General features: G+C 39.7%; 1 protein-coding gene across 1 annotated transcript in view; it reads right to left on the minus strand.

Annotated features, from left to right (window-relative positions):
* The window catches only part of LOC310882333 (uncharacterized protein), a 70,970-nt gene that overhangs the window by 19,724 nt on the left and 31,843 nt on the right, over positions 1–19,403 (minus strand). Inside the window, exons 15-24 of the mRNA XM_083800953.1 lie at positions 10,075–10,209; positions 7,880–8,153; positions 7,225–7,435; positions 6,490–6,697; positions 4,477–4,620; positions 3,857–4,013; positions 2,104–2,183; positions 1,609–1,732; positions 1,168–1,248; positions 870–971 (exon numbers count right to left, since the gene is read on the minus strand). Of these exons, the coding sequence (XP_083657079.1) occupies positions 870–971; positions 1,168–1,248; positions 1,609–1,732; positions 2,104–2,183; positions 3,857–4,013; positions 4,477–4,620; positions 6,490–6,697; positions 7,225–7,435; positions 7,880–8,153; positions 10,075–10,209 (1,516 nt within the window). The remainder of the gene's footprint in view (positions 1–869; positions 972–1,167; positions 1,249–1,608; positions 1,733–2,103; positions 2,184–3,856; positions 4,014–4,476; positions 4,621–6,489; positions 6,698–7,224; positions 7,436–7,879; positions 8,154–10,074; positions 10,210–19,403) is intronic.

Genomic DNA, 19,403 nt, shown 5'->3' on the forward strand with positions numbered 1-19,403 from the left:
TCCACAAGGGAAAACTTATCACAATGGCACATACAGAAGTGAAGATCACACAGTAGGTCTGTTGAAGAAAGGGGGAGAGAATGGAGGTTTCATATCATGAATTCCTTGCTCAGTCCAAAAATAAATAGTTTATAATATTAAGAATATTTTACCCTGCCCCTATCACGGTAGCTGGATCTCAGATGGAACTTGAGAAATAGAAAATCACTGTCTCTATCTGGCCCTGATCAAGCTACTTTTCCCTTGGGGTGCTTATAACTGCACCCTGGTCGAGTCACCAAGTTTGAAGAAAAAAAACCATACATACAGCAGCACTATTGCTGTATACCTTTCTGGATGAAAAGGGATAAAGAATAATGGTGGGAGGAACAAATACATATACTCAGTATTTGTGCATAATTTGGGTCTACACTTTAAGAATCTCCTCTTGCCTTCTATGCTGTCTGTAATTATGAAGAAGAGATGGTGGGAGAAGCAAAAGACCAGTGTTTCTACACAAAAAAAAAGTAACATAGAAACTGCAGAGTTGCTCCCTCAAAATGCACTAGGGGTGAGTACACCCTCCACTAAATTTGAAGGAGAGGGCTTCAGTTTGGCAGCTTGTTTTGGATTAATTCTGTTACAGGAGTCAAGGTGGGATATGCTGGGGAAGCGTATGGGTGACCGTCTGAGGCTGAAGTTTGAATTGTTGCATGTTGCTGCCATTGGTACTTTAGCTAATTCCACTGAGTCAAAAAGTCACTGAAGTCAAAGCACTGTTAAGTCAAGAAGAGCCACAAGCCTTTTGTGCTGCACTTCTTCCTGTTGGTATAAATGTATATCATGCTGCAGGCCTGAACTGGCTCTCAGGAAATTCACTGTTGGCTTACCACGTATCGAGTGAAAAAAGTGAATGGCCGCTTGGCATCAATTTTGATAGCAATGTCTCCTTCTTTCCCAGGAGGCAGAACACTGCCTTTTTCATCTATAATCTGCAATAGAATAGGCAAATGGGTAGTTAGGTTTTCACATTTTAAGAACACCATGTTCTAAAACTAACCAACACAACAGCTTAACCACTCACAGCCCTGAATACCACCATATGGTACTGAAAGTTGTACTGTATGTTGCGCTTTCCCATTTTTCACTTCCTATGATAACAGCAAACAGAAAAGGAGATCACCATACCTGAACATCATAGGGGGGAGCTGCCTTGCCCAAGGAACCTGGCTTAATTTTCATTCCTTTCATATTTCCACATATCATTCCCTGTTGGAAAAGACAAACAACCAGCCCAGATGTTTTTCACTGTCATTGCTGAGGCTACTCCTGCTCTTGTACTGTGCCCACTGCTGAGCTAGCTTAAGATCTAAATCTGCCATCTGTGTAAGCCATAACATTTGAGGACTTCACTGAGAGTCTTCAACAAAAAGTCTATGACATTTTACAGCCAGTAAGCAAAACAATAAACCCTCCTGAAGGCAACTGCTACATATTTTAATGTCAGCTTTCTTTCTCAATATATATAGCCAAGTTCTGTATTTGCCAGGAGGAATGAGATATCTGAGTCCCCTGAGAGTCTCAAGTGATAGCTGAGCTGTAGCCCCTTACAAACGAGGGTGAACGTACGACTTCTGTTTGGCCATAGGCTTCATAGATATTCAGTCCTGTTTGGCTTTTCCACTGTTCCATCACTTCTGGGTTGACTGGTTCCCCTCCACTCAAACAGTGCTTCAGTGTCTTGAATGCGTACCTTCATAGACAGAGGACATTGCTGATATCAGAGGAAAGAAAGGCACAAATTCTGCTCTCCCTGACATCTGTATGTCCAACCCTGTGACTTCAGGGCATATTGAACTTTCTTAGAGCTAGGATTGAGAGAATGCCTAGAGGTATATTTATTGTGTAATGCCTCAGGGCAAAACATGCTCTGGGTTGGAGGTGGCAAAGGGTAGGTTTTGTCACCTCTCTGCAACGCTGAGGAAAAGGCTGCGCCTCCTGACAGTCCTTGCCTCCAACATAGAATTTCCACCACTCTGAGAGTTTAAGTAGAAAGCAATATTAAGGCCCAGGCAATAGCTTGTCTGGACATGGCATGGCCACTTGCTAACAGACGTGAGGTACCTGGTGAGGTCGTGCTGTACCAACATACGGTAGAGAGTTGGGGCGCTGCACAGAGTGGTCACTGGATACCTGCACAAGGTCTGACAAATTAAAAAGAAAATTAGAATTCAACAATATTGTTTTGGGAAAAAAAAAACCAAACAACTTGCTGCTAACGATTCATTTCTATTCCATATTAGGGCACAAATTGTAAAGCCTGACTGTAACCTCACTTAACATTGTAAGCCAAAGCAAAAAGAAGTCAAACCCACGAAGTAAAACAAAACAAAACAAAACAAACAAACAAACAAACAAAAACAACTGTGACTGTCAGTGTTGAGATAAGATACTACAGTGCTTAAAACACCTGCTGAAGAGGTGATACACTGTGGTAAATTGCTGGTGTTCATAGTTTGTCCTGATACTCACTTGAAGCACAAAGGACCATCCTTTTGTGTGAAAACCTGGCTGTAGAGGTACAACATAATTTCTGAAAGGGACTTCCGTAAAGCACACATTTCACCTTAGGACAAAGTCAGGCACTGCAAAATGGAGGCACCTAACATGAGAGGTTTCTTTTGAATATTTTGCCTATGTCCGTCTTTTATTTGATCTCACGCTGAAAAGAACTGCCACAAAGCTCCAGACATGCTGCAATTCCTCAGCAGTCCTGACAAAGTGCCTGCCATGCAGTACAATGTGCAGAGCCAAACCTCTGTAAGTCCAGGCTGGGTTGAGAGGAATGCGGTATTAAAAGGTTTTGGTGTTTTTTTTTGTTTGTTTGTTTGTTTGTTTGTTTTCAGGCTGGCACACTTATATATATATATTCCTTCTTTGGCTGGCACTGAACACAGAACATGAGTGCCTTGCTAGAAAAAGTAAAGATCTCAGCTGAGCCTCCTTTTTCTGATGCATCTTTTTTTCTCACCAATAACACCAGCAAATGATTCTCAATCACTCAGGTAGAAGAACTAAGCCATACTTTATATTTTTTAAACCTCACTTCTGCCTGCAGTGAAAGTTTGCTCAGAGGCAGGGGACAGGTAATGATAAACAAAAGCAAAGGGCAGACCTCTCATTTACCAGTCTTCACTCCAGTCACACCATGGGTAAAGCAGCCTCTAATGTCTACTTCATTTTGTGCAGAGATCTGATACCCCATGCACGTTGCAAGCAGATGTCAGCAAGGCTAAGAAATTTATTTAAAGAAACTAAAACCAAACTAACAACTACCATTTTGAAAAAGGAAATGGGATTAAAATGTCCAAATAAACCTCGTGGTGTTAGGAACGTACACTTTTCCACTTTGAGCCATTTAGGAATAGCACTCTCCCCTTTTTCTGTTGCAAGAGTAAATCTCAGATTAGCTTGAGAAGCTTGAAAATAATTTGATTTAGGAACAAGCCCATCTCACTACTTCATTGTTTTCCAGTGCTGACTTGTCTTTCTTAAGGGTCAGAGCATCTTAATTAAAATATTAATTTACATGTAATTCAGCTCATTTATCATTTCAATAGTGAAATACAGGAGGGGAGAGGTTTACGTAATACCAGTAACTCCTGCTGATCAGAAGCAGCTGGTAATATCCTATGCCCAAAAAAGTCATGCTGCAAAATCCTTCCTGTATTATATTCCTATTCAAAGCACAATCACCTTGTGGTTATGCCAATTTAAAACAGCTAATCCCATCAACCTAAGAGGCTTAGTTTTGTGTCCTGCCTGGAAAATAACATGAAATATGAGTAACTACTCATTGTAAGCATGGTGTTCTTACATTTAAGATTACTTTTGGATCAAACTGTGGCATGGCATGTACGAAAACGCATGTACCCTGGAACCATGGACCAAAAACATTCCCAATAGCTGCCTTTATCCAGCCAGTGTCTGACATGTTCCACACGATGTCTGAGGGAGTCAAATTCATCCAATATCTGTTAAAGACAAAGATGACCAGTATAAGGATAACTGCAAGTGGAAATCAAAAATGTGAGAGGTTTTGTGTGTTTTTATTTTTTTGGCCTATTTTTATTTTTTTGGCCATGCCTTTTTAAAGGCATGGTAAATTTGATCCAAAACTCAAGAGCTCAAATAAATGGTTTTTACCTATCCTTTATACTGATGGTAAACATAAAGAAAAATATATGGTATCCTTACTGAGTTTTCAAAATATGTTATTTTGCATGGATTACACGGCAAGCAGTTTCTAAAATGGTGCTTTATACCATGTCAAACAAGATCCTTGCTTCCTAGGTACAATTCAGCTGAAGAGACCACAAGAAATGACATGCACTGTATGTGAGAGCCTCATCATCTATCACAGTTTTATCATACAAAAATTCTTCTGTTTGCTTTGTATTTCAGAGCTGTAAAAGCATAATTAGCTCAATACTTCACCTTCCACAGATAAAAAAACCCAGACCAAAGCTTCCATAGGAATGTTCAACCATTTTGGGGAAGCCTGTGGTACCACTAGTAAAATAGATTGTCATTGGATCCTGGCTTCTTGTCTTCACGCAGTTATGGACAGCAGAGGCAGCCCTTGAAAAAAGGAAACATATGAAACAGTGAATGATGTTATTTGGCAGATTTAGCTTGGCTCCTTTAAGCAGGATTGTCTGTATAGTGAGGTGTTAGTGCTAAGAAACTACTGAGATTCCTTCACTCTTGCACTGCTAGTTCTGTATCAGTGTCGTTGATCTCGGTCTTTAACTTTTCTCTGTGTACATCTTCTCCACAGTTATACCCCCAACTGGCTCACTTTCCTTCACCTCCCATAACCATCAAGAGTTCCAGCATCTTGTGTTTGACCAAAGTATCCTCCAGAAAGCATATCCTCCAGCCTTAACGTGATTAGCTAAGGGCAGACCCACCATTTCAGGTGGTGGATGGTCCCACCAGTTAATTATCCTGGGGAAGCATGGGGATGCACAAATTCCTGGCAGTCTGGTCCATGACAGGGAGATATTTCTCATCCCGTAATGGGATGAGAAAGCAAAACCACTTCTTCTTCTGTGCCAGGATTGATGTTTGAAAAGGTTTTGCTTGGCACAGAAACACTGCCCATGCCTGGCCCCCACTGCGAGGTTGGGCTCAGGATGTCTGTCTTCGTGGGCCCGCTGTCTCCTCGTGCTGGCTGGCAGGTAGCCTCGCTGACAAGGTCCACAGCCCCCTGACCACCTCAGCAGCTGGCTAAGGCAGCTGAGGACATGGTGCTGGGAGGCCGGGCAGCTACCCCAGTAGGTAGGCAGGCTGCCAGCGATCTGGCGAGACAGCAAGCCCAGCAGGACAGCAGCCCAGCAGTCTGAGAAGACTGGGAGCCTGACAGCCGAGCAACCCTGGAGCCAGACAGCCAGCACTTTGCAAGGCAGCCATCTGGGGAAACCAGACAGCCTACCTGCCTGACCCCCAGTGGCAGCCTCTGTAGGACTGACACAGTTCCAGACAATATTCAGGTTTTATCAAATCAATTTTACCCACTGCCATGGACCTGAGCCCTGAACTATTAAGCCCAGCATGCAAGAGGATGCTTCAAATCCACTTGACAATGCTTTAGTAGCTCTAGGAGGTTTAAGAATGCAGTGTTACTGCTTTCTTTGTCATCCAGTTAAGCGGCACTGAGGTGGGTAATTGTTTGAAGGAAATACAGTGACAACCGGTAATGCTAGTTCAGACTTCAGTGGTTGTAAGAGTGCACAGAACATCTTACAAAGCTCTCAAAGTGACTAAAGAGCTTGTATTCCACCATGAAAGAATGTTTTTAGTTACACAGATGCTTTTAACAAAATGCCAGTTTGTAAAAATCACATCTAGGACCCTGAGCACATTGCAGCAGGATATTTTGCTTCCCTACCCTGTGGTGCTTCACCACCCCTTGTACAGTCCTGTGCACTGCAGTGAAAAGCTGTCTGTTGGGTGCCACTTCGGTAGCTGCATTTCAGTAGTGACTCAGGTGGATTTTTAAATGCATTAGGAACATTTTGCACTGTGCTCTTTTAGCTTTTCATAGTGAAATGCTATTCACGTAAGTCTTATCATCATCAAGTTTTAGGAATATGGATTGGAGTAATTTGTATAGAATATTTTTCTTTGAACTTTAGAGGGCAAATAGCCCGCAGCTGTCAATGAAAGACTTTCCTGTCCATTTTCACATATTATTTTCCCATATTATTTCATAGTCATATGAAACAAACCTAGATGTCCTAAGACTAAACTACACTTTTTTTTTTTTTAACTTAGCAATTTGGCTATTCCCAAATATTCTCTTTCTTTGTAGAACACTGACTAAATTGCCTTCCCTCCGCCCTCTCAAAGGTATTAGTTCATTAACAAGACACAAGTATGTGTTTAAACAATGAGAAATCTTCCATTTGAGGTAACAGTGATAGAGCTGAGGCAGAAAGCACGCACTTGAACAAATCACTGAAGTTAAGCCACTCAGCTCTTCTGCTTTCAGATACAATTAGCTTTGTTTTCAGAAACTGGCACTTGGATGCAACTGAGTCCACCGCAGGAGCAAGCTCATCAATTGTAACAATACACTTAGCCTTGGAAGCCAGCAATCTATAGCAAATGTCTTTTGCTGTCAGCTGTGTTGTCCCTGGGATGAAGACAACACCTGAAAGTACAATAAAACGGGAAACTTATTAGCTATTTTTCACTTTCAGCCCTGCTCACTTCATAGCTTCTTCTGATTTGTTGAATATCATCACCATTCAATCCAGAAATGAGATGAGGGTTAAACAAATCACACATCCCTTAACAGATTGACTCTGCTTCCACTTGAATACAGATGTGCAGATCTAAAGCACAAAATAGTTTCTGTTTCTAAGACACCCTTTGCTCCAGGCACAATGTAAGTAGAAGGTATAACTTCAGGGCAGTTAATGCTAGCAGCTTTAACATAAATCTGTTGAAATTAAATCAAATTGATTTCTAAATCATCACAAGCCACAAAAAGTGAAAGAAAACCAATGAAGGTAATTTCACCAGTCATAAGACACTACCCCTGTCAGCACCTTTGATTGTCAAATATTCAACCTACAAAGTCAGGTAAGAAATGTAACTGTTAAATGAATTGTTAACCAACTTTTGACACAGAAGGTAACAAGCAGTCCACAGACCATCAGGAATGATACAATTCACCTGTTCGCATACAAGCTGTATTCAGCAGCCACCACTCTGGGATTCTGGGTAGAATTACTATAATTCGGTCTCCTCTTTGCAGACCACACGGGCCAGAGAGCACATTGGCCACTTTTCGTGACTCAAAGCCCAGCTCTTCAAAGCTCCACTTCCTTTCACCTCCTTTTCCATTTATCCACCACAGAGCTGGGTTTGATGGTTCCTTTCGTTCCTAGAGACAATGCAAGAACAAGTGACATGCTGGTTACTTCCAAGATTCATGTAGTTCCTCTGGGACGCTTCAGGCAGTGCAATTCAACAATGTTATATATTCTAGGACAGGGCAAGGATCTTAAGCATGTGTTTAGTTTCGGTTTAAAAGAACCCTTTTCTAAGGCACATAAAAGTTTGTGTGTATATTTAGCTGATTTGCAATGCTCATAAATTACTTGGAGGCTTTTACAAACCCGGCACTTTGTCATAGATACAAAGCACCATGTCCCCTTTGATGCTGAAGCAAATTGACTGTCCTTTCCCTGCAAAGTAAGACATTAAACCAGAAAAAGGGGAGGAAATTCTGGTCCTGTTGAAGTCAGTGACAGTTTTAGACATGAATTTTGGGGATAAAGGCACAGTTTCATTTAAAATACTGAATCTGCAGGGTCGGAAATACTACCTTTTCTATTTGAGACCACTTGTCCAGCACATCACCTGCAAAATTGAAGTACTCAGGCACTTCCTGTTCACAACGACCGATGGCTTCATAATCTGAGAGATTCAAAGGTGCAAAAGTCTTACGACACTGGTGGAATAATCTGTAGAGTGTCTGGATTCTCCATGGAGACCGCAACACTTGAATTTCAAGTAAAATCTTCATGGCAAAACCAGATATATGTGGGCTTTTGGAGAGGATAACCACCAGAGCTATTTTTTTAATGATTATTTCCCTTCTAAAAGAGACAGAAAAATCAGTAATAGCATTATGATGTACACATTCCCAGCTGACTCCAAATAGATCAGATGTATACAGAGCAGTAAAGTCCACCTCTTCATGACACTTTATCCCACCTCTCCTTATGGTTAAGATAGAGTTCCAATAACCCTTTTAAGTCTTTTGGTTTTAAAGCTGTCCACAGGCTTCTCATAGAATTCCCCCTTGAGATGACAACTCCCATGCTGTCCAACCAAAGGATGGACTTGAAACTGTGGACACACCTCCTAAGAGTTTTTGGCATGTTGCATGCGAATAGTGTGTTTGGATGGGCACTACTGCAGTTATTTCTGTCAAAAACAGAACAAAACAAAAACAACAAAAAAACACCAAACCCCGGATAGCAGAAGCCAGTTTTTAGCCCACAATTAGAAAGGATGAACCCCGTGAACGCCTTCTATCACCCCACTGAACTGGTTGCTGAACTCAGTCCTAGAGATGCTTAGGGCTTAGGTTATTTGTTGTTTGGACATAACGCGCATGACAGAGTGAGAGACTGAAGCTGGTCATTGCTCCTGATGTTTACTATGGATCAGCACTGCAGGGAGGCCGAGGCTCATCAGTCCAAGAGCAGGTGCCAGCAGGGACAGCTCACACTAGGCACAGTCTCTCTGAATGTGCTGGGCATGGAAAGAGCTAGCAGAGCACCCTGCGATGAGCCCAGGGAGTTCCCACCTCATTAAACTGAAAGAATGAGAAAGACACCAATGAATCTGGTCCAGGGTGCTCTGCCATCTTTCTGCTTATCTTCAGATATTTCCATAGCCCATCTGTAAAGCTATTGCTCCTGTTTAAAAACCTCAACAGTAGCAAAACCTCTTGCTCTTGTGATGCCAGTAGCAACACAGACCTCTTCCAAATCATCTCTGGAATTTCTTTGTTTATGCCACCAAACAAAAGTATTCCAGAGATCCACGATGACCTCCTTGAAGTTAACCTAAAGACCAATCTGGTCTTTTTATAGCTCTTATCCTCCCATTACTATTCCCTGCTCCCATCTATGAGATTTACTGTGGCATCAGGTCCTCAATCCAGCTCTCCAATTGTCAGGGTTTGGATCCAATATTCCCATGTTGTAGGCACCACGGGAGTCTTACCTACCTATACAAGGCTACCAATTGCAAACACGGATTTGATTACAGGATGGCTGCCATCATCTGTCTCTGGTACTGGCCTTGGAATTCAGGACATAATGATCACGCACAACTATTCAAAGCCCAGGGTAATCACCAGCAAGCAGGGGCAAAGGAGCTGTGATGGAGTTTGTGCATTTAGCCAATATGCAAGAGAGGCAATAAATATCCATGCTGTTATTTTTTTGCTAAAGCAAAAAACACAAAGCAGAAGTATGTTCCACATTGCACTGTTTGCTCTCCTTTCCTTTTGTCCAAACAGAAGATTTGCAATCCACCCATGGCATTTACCTTAACATATTAGTCAGATAGCAAAGTATCATGAATAACTCAAAGGTGGTTTTTCACTTTCTCTTATTGATTTGCTTACTGGAATAATGTTTTTGCTACGTTTGTATTTATCCCTAAACATACACAGATGAACTTGGTTTCACAAAATAAAATAAAATTCATAGTTATGCATCACAATGAAAATACTTTGCAAAAGAGTGAAGCCAATTAGAGCTGTATGTATGGGAACATGGTGCTCACAGTACATTCAGTCTCAAAGACTAAAATAGAGAGGCTTTTTCTTTTTTAGATTTTTTTTTTACTCTGCTTATAACATATTGCTTCTTATCTTTATTCTTAACAGTTCATGAAAGAAAAGTCCAATTCCCAAACTCACAATAAATCAGTGAAAGCTGTGCAGAAATTGGCTACCACATTATTTTTCTCCCAGATCTGATACAGTGATTGGAGACTCACACCTGGAAAATGTTCTTCCAGAAAGAAGCTACTTCTTCAGTCTGCTTGACACAAAGCAGAAAAGTACAACTGCTCTCTGGTAGTCCACTTTCCTTCGTAAAAGTGAAAATCATATGAAGAAAGAGGAATAAAATGCTGCATTATAGATTTTTCTTTTAACATTAGCAGAAATCATCTTGCATATTTGAGAATAAGTGTTTTAACAATCACTAAATAAAAACTAATTTCTGAGGGCAATTGAATAGGTTGTCCTTACCTGGAGATGTTATTTGTGATCAGGTGAGACTTCTTTTAACTCTTACACACGTATCTTGTGTAGTAGTTGCTGGCAAGTATTGCCTGTAGCTCTCTGAGCAGTCATAGCCCTTCATTAGCATCACACATCACATTCTGTGGTGGGGATTATTTCCTCCTGAGAGTGAAGATTACATTTCACCAATTACCTTCTGAAGAAAGGCACAATTACTGAAAAAGTCGTGAGAAGACAGAAAGAGCACTGAGTACAAATGACCACATTTCTGGTTCACTGCCTTAGGAGAATGGATAATCCACCAAAGATTAATATATAACTCCATTCTATGGCACCAATTATTTTGGAAACTGCAACAGTAGGTCTTTCTTTTCAGGTCATGGAGTTAAACACAGTATGAGAATTGGTACAATAAAAATATGAAGATTTTCATAAACCTGGTGCTGATAAATGTCACCTGTAATATCTGACAGACAATTACATGAATAAAATATATGCAGTTCAGCCGTGTGTCATCAGTTCCGATCAATGAAAACTCAAGCTATAGAATCATTGCCATGAAACATGGTGACAAAGATGAGGTGAGACAAAGTCCACGCTCTGGAAGGTAGCAACACAATGTATGAACTATAGGTTTAGGAGAATCTACTATGATCACAGTACAGCATTTTAGTATTGCCACCTGGAACGCTGAGTCCAGCAAGGGGAAAATATTTATAAACTAAGACCTAACTAAATAAAGGATATACATAAGCATACATATAGACCATATAGCATATATAGACTGTATAGAAATACAGAGGAAATAAACTGTATGATTAAGGATCAGAGTCAGGAAACGACAAGAGATGATGCTAGAAACTAGCAGAGATAGCAGCTGTAATGGACTATGGAGAGGCAGAACCAAGCTGTTAGAGCCCATGCGTCTCTGCCATATCAATGTATGACTGATTCTTCATATAGACTGCTAAATTGCTACATGTTAGGAGTACCTGAAAGCTTTCAAGTCACTTTTGCAAACTGAACCTAAACTCTGAAATTACTCAGAGGTAAACTATCCAATCTGGCATCAGTGTCGTTGCACAAGTCAAGTACAGCCTCTCTCCCTGTCTATCGTGTCTTATTGTAGACCCAGAACCAACTCCCAGGCTAAATTCTGTAGAGTTCACTGTTAGGAGATTACCCTCCCCACCTTGGTAAACTACATACAACATAATGAAAAAGCATATACTCAAAGTTAAAGTAATTGTAGACTGTCCACCTCTCATTTTAACATTTTTTTAAAAAGGGTGTGCAGCAGAATTCCTGAAGTGACACTATTAGCTGACGTTATGGTAATGTGAAAAGAGAATTACTGCATTCTTCCGATTTGACTGCTATTTTAGTGGTTCTGCTTTTGCTCTTACCATTCTTCAGTCAAGAGCATGAACAAAGATAACTATGGATAGAGGTACATGGAAGCCCCTATACACAGTCAGAGAAATTAAGATGGACAGGACAATGATAAACACAGGGAATTCCTAGTAAAACCTGGAGAAAAACACTGTGTGGTGCTCAGTTCTTTGAATTTTCACTTCAAGAGCACATACAGTGAGATTCAGAGTAGGAACGTTTGGGTTGGGTATTGAGGAACTTCATGTCTTTATAGCAGGGCACAGCATCTTCTGTCTTCTCTCCCCACGGTGCAAATAATTTCTCAAATTCCTCACACTGCCTTGACTGGTAAGTGGCTTTTGAGTTGTATAACACACACACACACAAAAAAAAAAAAACAAACCAAACCAAACTAAAAAACAAAACAAACAAACAAAAAACAACCCACAAGTGTGCCACTCTGAACACATGGAGTTTCTAGCATATGAAAACAAGAGAGCCCATCTTCAATCCAGTTTGGAGAGACTGAAATCAATGAGTGAGTTTGCTCACACACTTGCAAGGCAGCCAGATTTGGCCCATTTCGCAGAGTAAACCGGGGTAAAATCCTAAGGGCAGTCAGGGGTTTACAGCAACAATTCGAGTGACATCCAACCTGGCTGGCCTGCATTCTGTCAATGCATTTTGAGACACAGCACAGCTGCTACTGTTTGGAGGTGTCCTTAACCGTTGTTCAGTGCAACAGTGATGGGCAATATACACACAGATAGGTCAGACAGGTAATTTGTCCTCTAAGTCCTAGAATAAACAAATAAAAAGTATGCCAAGCTTTTGACTGGACACAGCATACTGCAGCAGCTTTCTGCCAGCACACACAGAAAAAAAACACTTGACTGGTGATTTTTATGATAGCAGCGATGAAATCTGGAGAAGTTTCTCATTTGCTCACCAAAATGTAACTAGCTGCCCCCAGAAAGTAGGATTCAGAGCAGCTGTTGATGAGAATGTACTGGAGAGCATCCCAAGGTAGATAATGCAGTTCCAGTCTGACATCTCTGTTGCTTACTTCAAGTACAACACATTGGACAGGAGGTAGCCTAAAGACTTTCTCTCTGGAATGAATCACCAAAGGAATAATTAAAACAATATTATATATAAATAAAACCCCCAAATGTACCCCACACCTCTTTCAGTCACTTTTGTCATTTCCTGAAAAATATAATGCTCTCAGCATGCAAATAGTCCAGTGAGTGAGGTTTATTTTTCATTTCATGCCTAGTTCTGCTCCTACAGAAATCAATTTTCAGCTATCCCCTGGTTTCAGCAATGCAAGTTCAGATCCATTTAGACGGTTGTAATCTACAAGGATGCAGTATTTTGTGCATTTGATTTCTCTCTCTCTAAAAAAAAAGCAAAAAACAAAAAAACCCTCATGCAATTGCGTACTTAGTAGGTGGAAAGCAAAGCAATATTCATTTCAGAGCTTAAGGGTATGAAAGAGGTAAGTACTCTCCTGGCACAGCATCTCCTGGGACTTGTGTTTTTTTGTCAGTTAGTAACTCAATTAGTTGTCCTGAAAGGTCATCAACAGCTTCACTACATAGCATGTTTGTTATTTTTCCAAGCTCTTGAGACAACAGCAGACGTGCTCATGGGTACCACACAGTGGGTTTAGAGCAGAACCAGGACATTTTGAGATAAATAAACCTATTTTTTGGTTCACTGGTGTTTTTGTGTGCCCAGTAAACGCAGCAAGACTTGGTCATAAAGTTCAACAGCTATTTACGTCGTCTGAATCAAGAATAAAGAGTATGTGGGCTGTGTTGTAGCAGCACTGTTTGAGCTGCCAGTGCTATTGAGGGGTAACAAGAAATCTGAGATGCAACCTAGCAGGGATGAACTAAGCCTCTGCTGCTGCCATACCCACGTAACCGTGCTTGACTGTTATGGAAATACCTCGTAGTCTAAACTCACCACTCAGCCCAGAAAATCCTTGATCATATTTAATCCTGAAACTATATGTGACTGGCTAAAACTAATGTGGAAGTCTGATAATCAAAAACAATTAAAATTATTCTCACAGAATAGTGTTTGATACCTACTTGCAGTCATCCTAAAATTCATTGTGGCTTTCAGCAGTAACAATGCACATATGAAAATAAAAGCAAAAGCTAAAGGAAAGTCTTATTTGCCCTCTTCTTGTTACTTTCAATACAGTTTCTCTCACATATATTTAAAATCATAGGAAATATATTGCTTTAGAAACACCTCAAAGCACAAGAACAAAAATCAGCAGCTACTCTTGATTAGAAGGTTGTTCAACACCTCTTAAGACTGATAGGATGACAGAAGGCAGAAAAGCAATCCAGGATCAGCACATTCTGACTGGGAGCTCAGCAGCAAAGTTCTTTCTCATGCTTTGTTCCTTAGTTGCTTCCTTTGGATTTTCCCAGAGATCATCTTTGGCTGTTGAACAAGCTCCACCTAGTTTATAGAGAGATAACAACAGTACTTAGCAGTGTGACACAGCTGGACTGTTTTTCTTTTTTTTTGTGGCAAGCCTGCAATTTCAAAAGTTATGGGCTCTTTTGAGGATGAAGCAGGCAGGCCACACTCCAGCTCCAGTGCTTGACAAAAAATCCTTCGGGATTTTCCTATTCGGATTCAGGTTTTGTATCATTATAAAAATGCACTAATACATTGGTGAGTCCAACAGGCCCAATGTATATAGTGAGAACCCTGTAACTTCAGCAGAAAGGAAAACTCCTGGGTGAGATTTTCCCTTGTATTAGGAGTAATTTACACCACGAGAACAAGGCTTAGGGGAAACCCCACCCAGACCTGTTTGAAGACCAATATGGGCTAGTGCCAAAAAGCAAGAATTTGTTCTGGGATTATATTTTTAAGATTGTTTTAAAAACAATTACTTCCTAAAATCATAATTAGAATGTTAAAAAACTTCTTACAAAGAATAAATTGATTACAAGAACAATCTGATTTATTTGCTTCGAAGTGGATTACTTTGCCAAAACATATTCCAAATCTGAATGCACTTAAAAAGAATCAGATTCTGAAGCTGTGACCAGATTACATTATTCAACATATTTTTTATGGTTGCACTTAAAAATCCAATGCTATTTATAGTTATTCCATTCAAAAATGGGATTACATTTAAAATACTCAACCTGTTTTCCCTCTGCTCTAATTAAATCAACGAGAGAAAAAATTAATCTCCCAGAACAAAGCTGTTACTTAGGAAAAAGGAATGGAAATTTAAAACCATGTATTGATGCTGTTGAAACCCTGTCCAGAAAGTGAGGAAGCCAAAGGCAGACAGTGCAGTCCATTGATTTTTGGTGGGAACTGGTGCATCGTTGCTTAGCCAGATGGGGCTTATTCTGCTATCCTGGACAAACTGATCAAGTTTAACTCTGAACGTGGACGCCCTGGAGTTCTTTTCAACCATTCTAAATACACTACTTGTGGAGTTTGATTCCTGCAAAGGAAGCCCCACCTGTGAAGGCTGTACTACTGTTCACCTCTGCACAGTCCACTGACACCAGTAATGAGCTGTGAAAATCACGCTGCAATTCCCCAAAACCTGCTGTACCCTTTCAGCCTGACAATCTGGCACCAGAGAAAACTGTGACAACTCTGCTGAGGAACTCGACAGGCTATTGATTGTTAACAGCTGAGGCTCTCACCCGCACTGTTGTATGTAAACTCTCTGTTATTGTAAAATCTCAGCATCATCTTTGTTTGGTTAGTCAATGAAAATGTCTAGAAATACATTTAATATTTTATAGCTGTATTTAATTTGTAAAATCTGATTCTTGTGTTTAAACAAATTAAGCTAAATCTATGCTCGTAAGGACAATTTGATTAGATGAAGGAGCATTTAATTTCCCTGTACGTAATCACAGTGCAATCTGATACAGGTTCATCTGTAGTCTCCATGTAAGATCATCAGATCACATCGGCACAGGCCTATGATGTTCAACTAATTAGTGTTTACTTATACAGCTAGAATGTGGTCAGATTTTTCAAAGTTGCATTTCTAAAAATGATTAAAAGACACAGAGGTACCAGGAGAAAAAAGACAAAACTCTATTATTCAAAAATGTGAGCCGTTTGTATTTCTAAACTGATTATTAGGCTTGCTTAGAGTAGTTTTCACTTAAGGGTGCATTGCCAAGAACTACTTGTCTAATCAGAACTCATTGGTACTTGCCTTTCTCAGGTATTTGTAAGGTACAGCAACTGCTTTCACAAGCTTTTGCTGATGAAGAATTAATTTTTCAGGATCATGAAATGTAAATTCATGAGACAGAACAATAAAAACTTTTACCACCTCAACGAGAGAGATAGAGTTAGGCAACGCTCAGCAATTGATATCTTGATGAATAACATTCAAAAGAAAGACTAAGGTGAATAACTCAATTTTCTACAATCAAACTCCTTTCAAGCCAATGGAAATACAAGTTTCTAGGACAGATGCTGGATAATTTTCTGTACCTAGAGAGCAAATAAGAATTTGGTATCAAGAAGCAGAGCAGGCCAAGTAATTCTCACATCTTTGGTTCAGTGGTAAACCAAGCCAAATCAGACCAGCTATTCATGAACATCAACAGCTTTCTTTACTTTCTTTCCAGTAACATGAAAAAGGTAAATGACTGCAACTGATTTCAAACTGAAATACTTCATTCACCTCAAAACAGAAAACAGCAGAATTCTTTTGGTCAAATAAAATATTTGGAGTTAATATGATTCTTGTCTTAAATTTAAATCAATACTCAAAAATTATTTTGTTTCAAAATGAAAAAGTAAAATCTTTTGATTTTGACAACATCAGAATGTAATATTTTATTAAAAGAATGCTGTAAATGCAAAGCTGCAATCATTTGGAGTGATTTTTTTCGATACTGGTGTTTCTTGTAGGGGGATTAGCAAATCCAGAAACTTGTATCTGTGGGGCTTGGAGTTTCTCCTCATCTGAACCACTGAAGTGGCACCATGGCATAGTCTAGTTTGAGTTCAAAATTTTCTCCAAGGAACTTCTACTCTAGACATCTGTAAGGACATTTCCATTGTATGCGAGTGTCTGCAAACATACTGCTTTGGTCTGGCTGTTACATTTGTAGACATCTAACCTTATTTTTTCATTCTGCTGTCATGCCAGGGTGGTCCTGAGCAGCCTGGCAAAGTTCACAGAGGCCTTAAAAAGCTGAGGACCTTCATGCCCACAGCCTCACTCCCTCAGTGGGGACCTGACTTGAGAGCATGTAGCCATGTGAAGTGTGGACTTCTCAGCAGACTGAGACCTTGGTGAAACCAAATTTGACAACAGCATTTTGTTCTTTCTTCTTCTGGTAGAAATCATAATAAGCAAACTTCTTGCTTTTATGGGGGATTTGATTTCCTGTGCTTACAAAGGTTTCTATGTTCCCCTCAAAGCCCACGGGATTGTGCTGGAAGATAATTTTCCTTTGGATTTTAAGACTGTATGGTAGGAATCCACTAGGAAACAAGCAGCTGCTGGACACTGTTGCTCTGAGACGGCCAACAAAAGCTCAGACACTAATGATGAGCTTTTGATCTGCATCTTAAATCTAATATTTGAATGTGAAGGTTGAACTTGGCAAATTACCCCTTCTGTAACTGATCTTTTCAGTAATGAATCCTTCTTACACAGATTTACTTACAGTCATTTCATTTATAAATTGTGCTCATTTTTATTTGTACAGGGGGACTATTAAGACTCATACAAAGCATTAGCATAATAATTGGTTTTACATCAACAACATCAACAATCTAAAAAGCCTTATGAATAACTGAAAACAAACTCACCTAATTGCTGCTCTATTTTTCATTACAGCTTTACTCCAATTTTTTGTATTGTGGAAAAAGAGATGAAGTCATAGATCACTTATAAAATGTTCCTGCTCAATGGACTGGCTAAAATAACACACGAAAAGTCACAAAAATTGCCATCCAGCAAATCTGTGAGACCATGTTCCAAACACATTCTGGAAATGTGTTAAGGACTTCCAGACATAAAGCTAAATATTAACTTTCTTACTAATGCAAGCAAAGCAATTTTATGGGCTAAAATACACACAACACTATATATATGTCTATATATACACAGACACACAGTATGACTGTATACCTGTAATATTGAGTACACACTGTAACTTTCTACAACTGTTAGTTCTCATTGTCTATGACAGCATCATACATGAAAGGATCATTCCTCAATACTGCAGATAATCTCAAATTCTCACTGCATTTACCTCAGAGAGACTGTTAGAACAAAAGATGGGGTCTCATGCTCGTACCTCTCTCAAAAGTCTACTATTTCAAAATAATATTTAGTATACATATTGCTTGTGCTATTTAGTATTCTTATACTATGTGTAAGAATATTCCTTACAGTTTAAAAACTCCCCAAAAAATCACACTTGAACTTTGCATTGAGAATTCCACTCCTGGTTTGTGCTTGGAGTACAAGAGATACTCCATCAAAAGAAGGGAAAACCTACACATGGTTCTCATCCTACCAACATAAATGTGGATTTTGAATCTTGCTGAAATAAAACTTCTAGACCTTTATCTGTAGCAATGCATTTTCAGGACTTGTGCTGCCATGGTCCCAAACAAAAAACGAACAAGCAGACAAAAATTGATATAACCACTAAGGGGAAAAAAATAAAGAAGAACCTCTTCCCAGCTGAAACTGAAGTTTTGTCTCTTTATAAAACTTCAAAGGAAAGAAGTCATTTAAAACAACTGGAATCAGTTGTTTTACTTGTCTCCTATCCTTAGAACAGCTGTGTTGCCCATTCTAAACACACTTAAAACACCACAGAAAGAGTACAGGGCTACTTATCTTCTGAAGCAGGGGGAGAAGACCACGGAGTCCCAAGAACACAACAGCTTCTTCCTTATGATCCAGTTCTGTTTCTTTGAAATCCTAATATAACAGTATTGACTTTGCAGAAGTTCAGCAAAATATGCGGAGGCACTGGCAGCATTAACGCCTGGGGGAGCTTGATTTGCAACCTTACCATAGCAATGTACTTCTGTAATAAAGTCATCATGTTGCTTCCATAGGCTTTGGATGAGAAGCTAAAACCTCAGGAAATAAGCCATCAGAAAGCTAACAGGAAAAATATATTCAATACAGAACACCTTTTCAGATGCAGCTATTACATTATTTTATTGTCTCTAAAAATAACATTAAATTGAAGCTGGGCTATCACAGGACTGGAAAAGAGGCCTGAAAGACAAAGGCTGGTCTACTGAAAACAGTATTTTTCAGCTAGAATGATACAACCCAGTCAGATTTCAAACTTCATGGTTCCAAAAGACAGCCATGTGCTGGAGAGAGATTTTGCTTTCAACTGCTTGCATCTGTAAATCCACGTCTCCAAAATCATTCTGCACAGATTAGAGGAAATTTATTGGTGATTCTCTGGATCTTGGGAAGAGGACAGTTAAACAAACCATCTACCCTGAATACGAGACAGAAGAGTATAATGAACATCAATAATTAAGAGGTTGCTGCAGCATGGAGCAGGGTACCTCGCAGACTACAGCAGAATGAATAACCTGAAAATATGTTTGACTTTGATCCTAGCCCATTCATGCAAAAAAATGGGTACTAGAGAACAAGAAAGACCCATCTTCTAGAGTCAGCTAAATA

This window comes from Anser anser, assembly GCF_964211835.1.
Source record: "Anser anser genome assembly, chromosome: 15".
NCBI lineage: Eukaryota > Metazoa > Chordata > Aves > Anseriformes > Anatidae > Anser > Anser anser.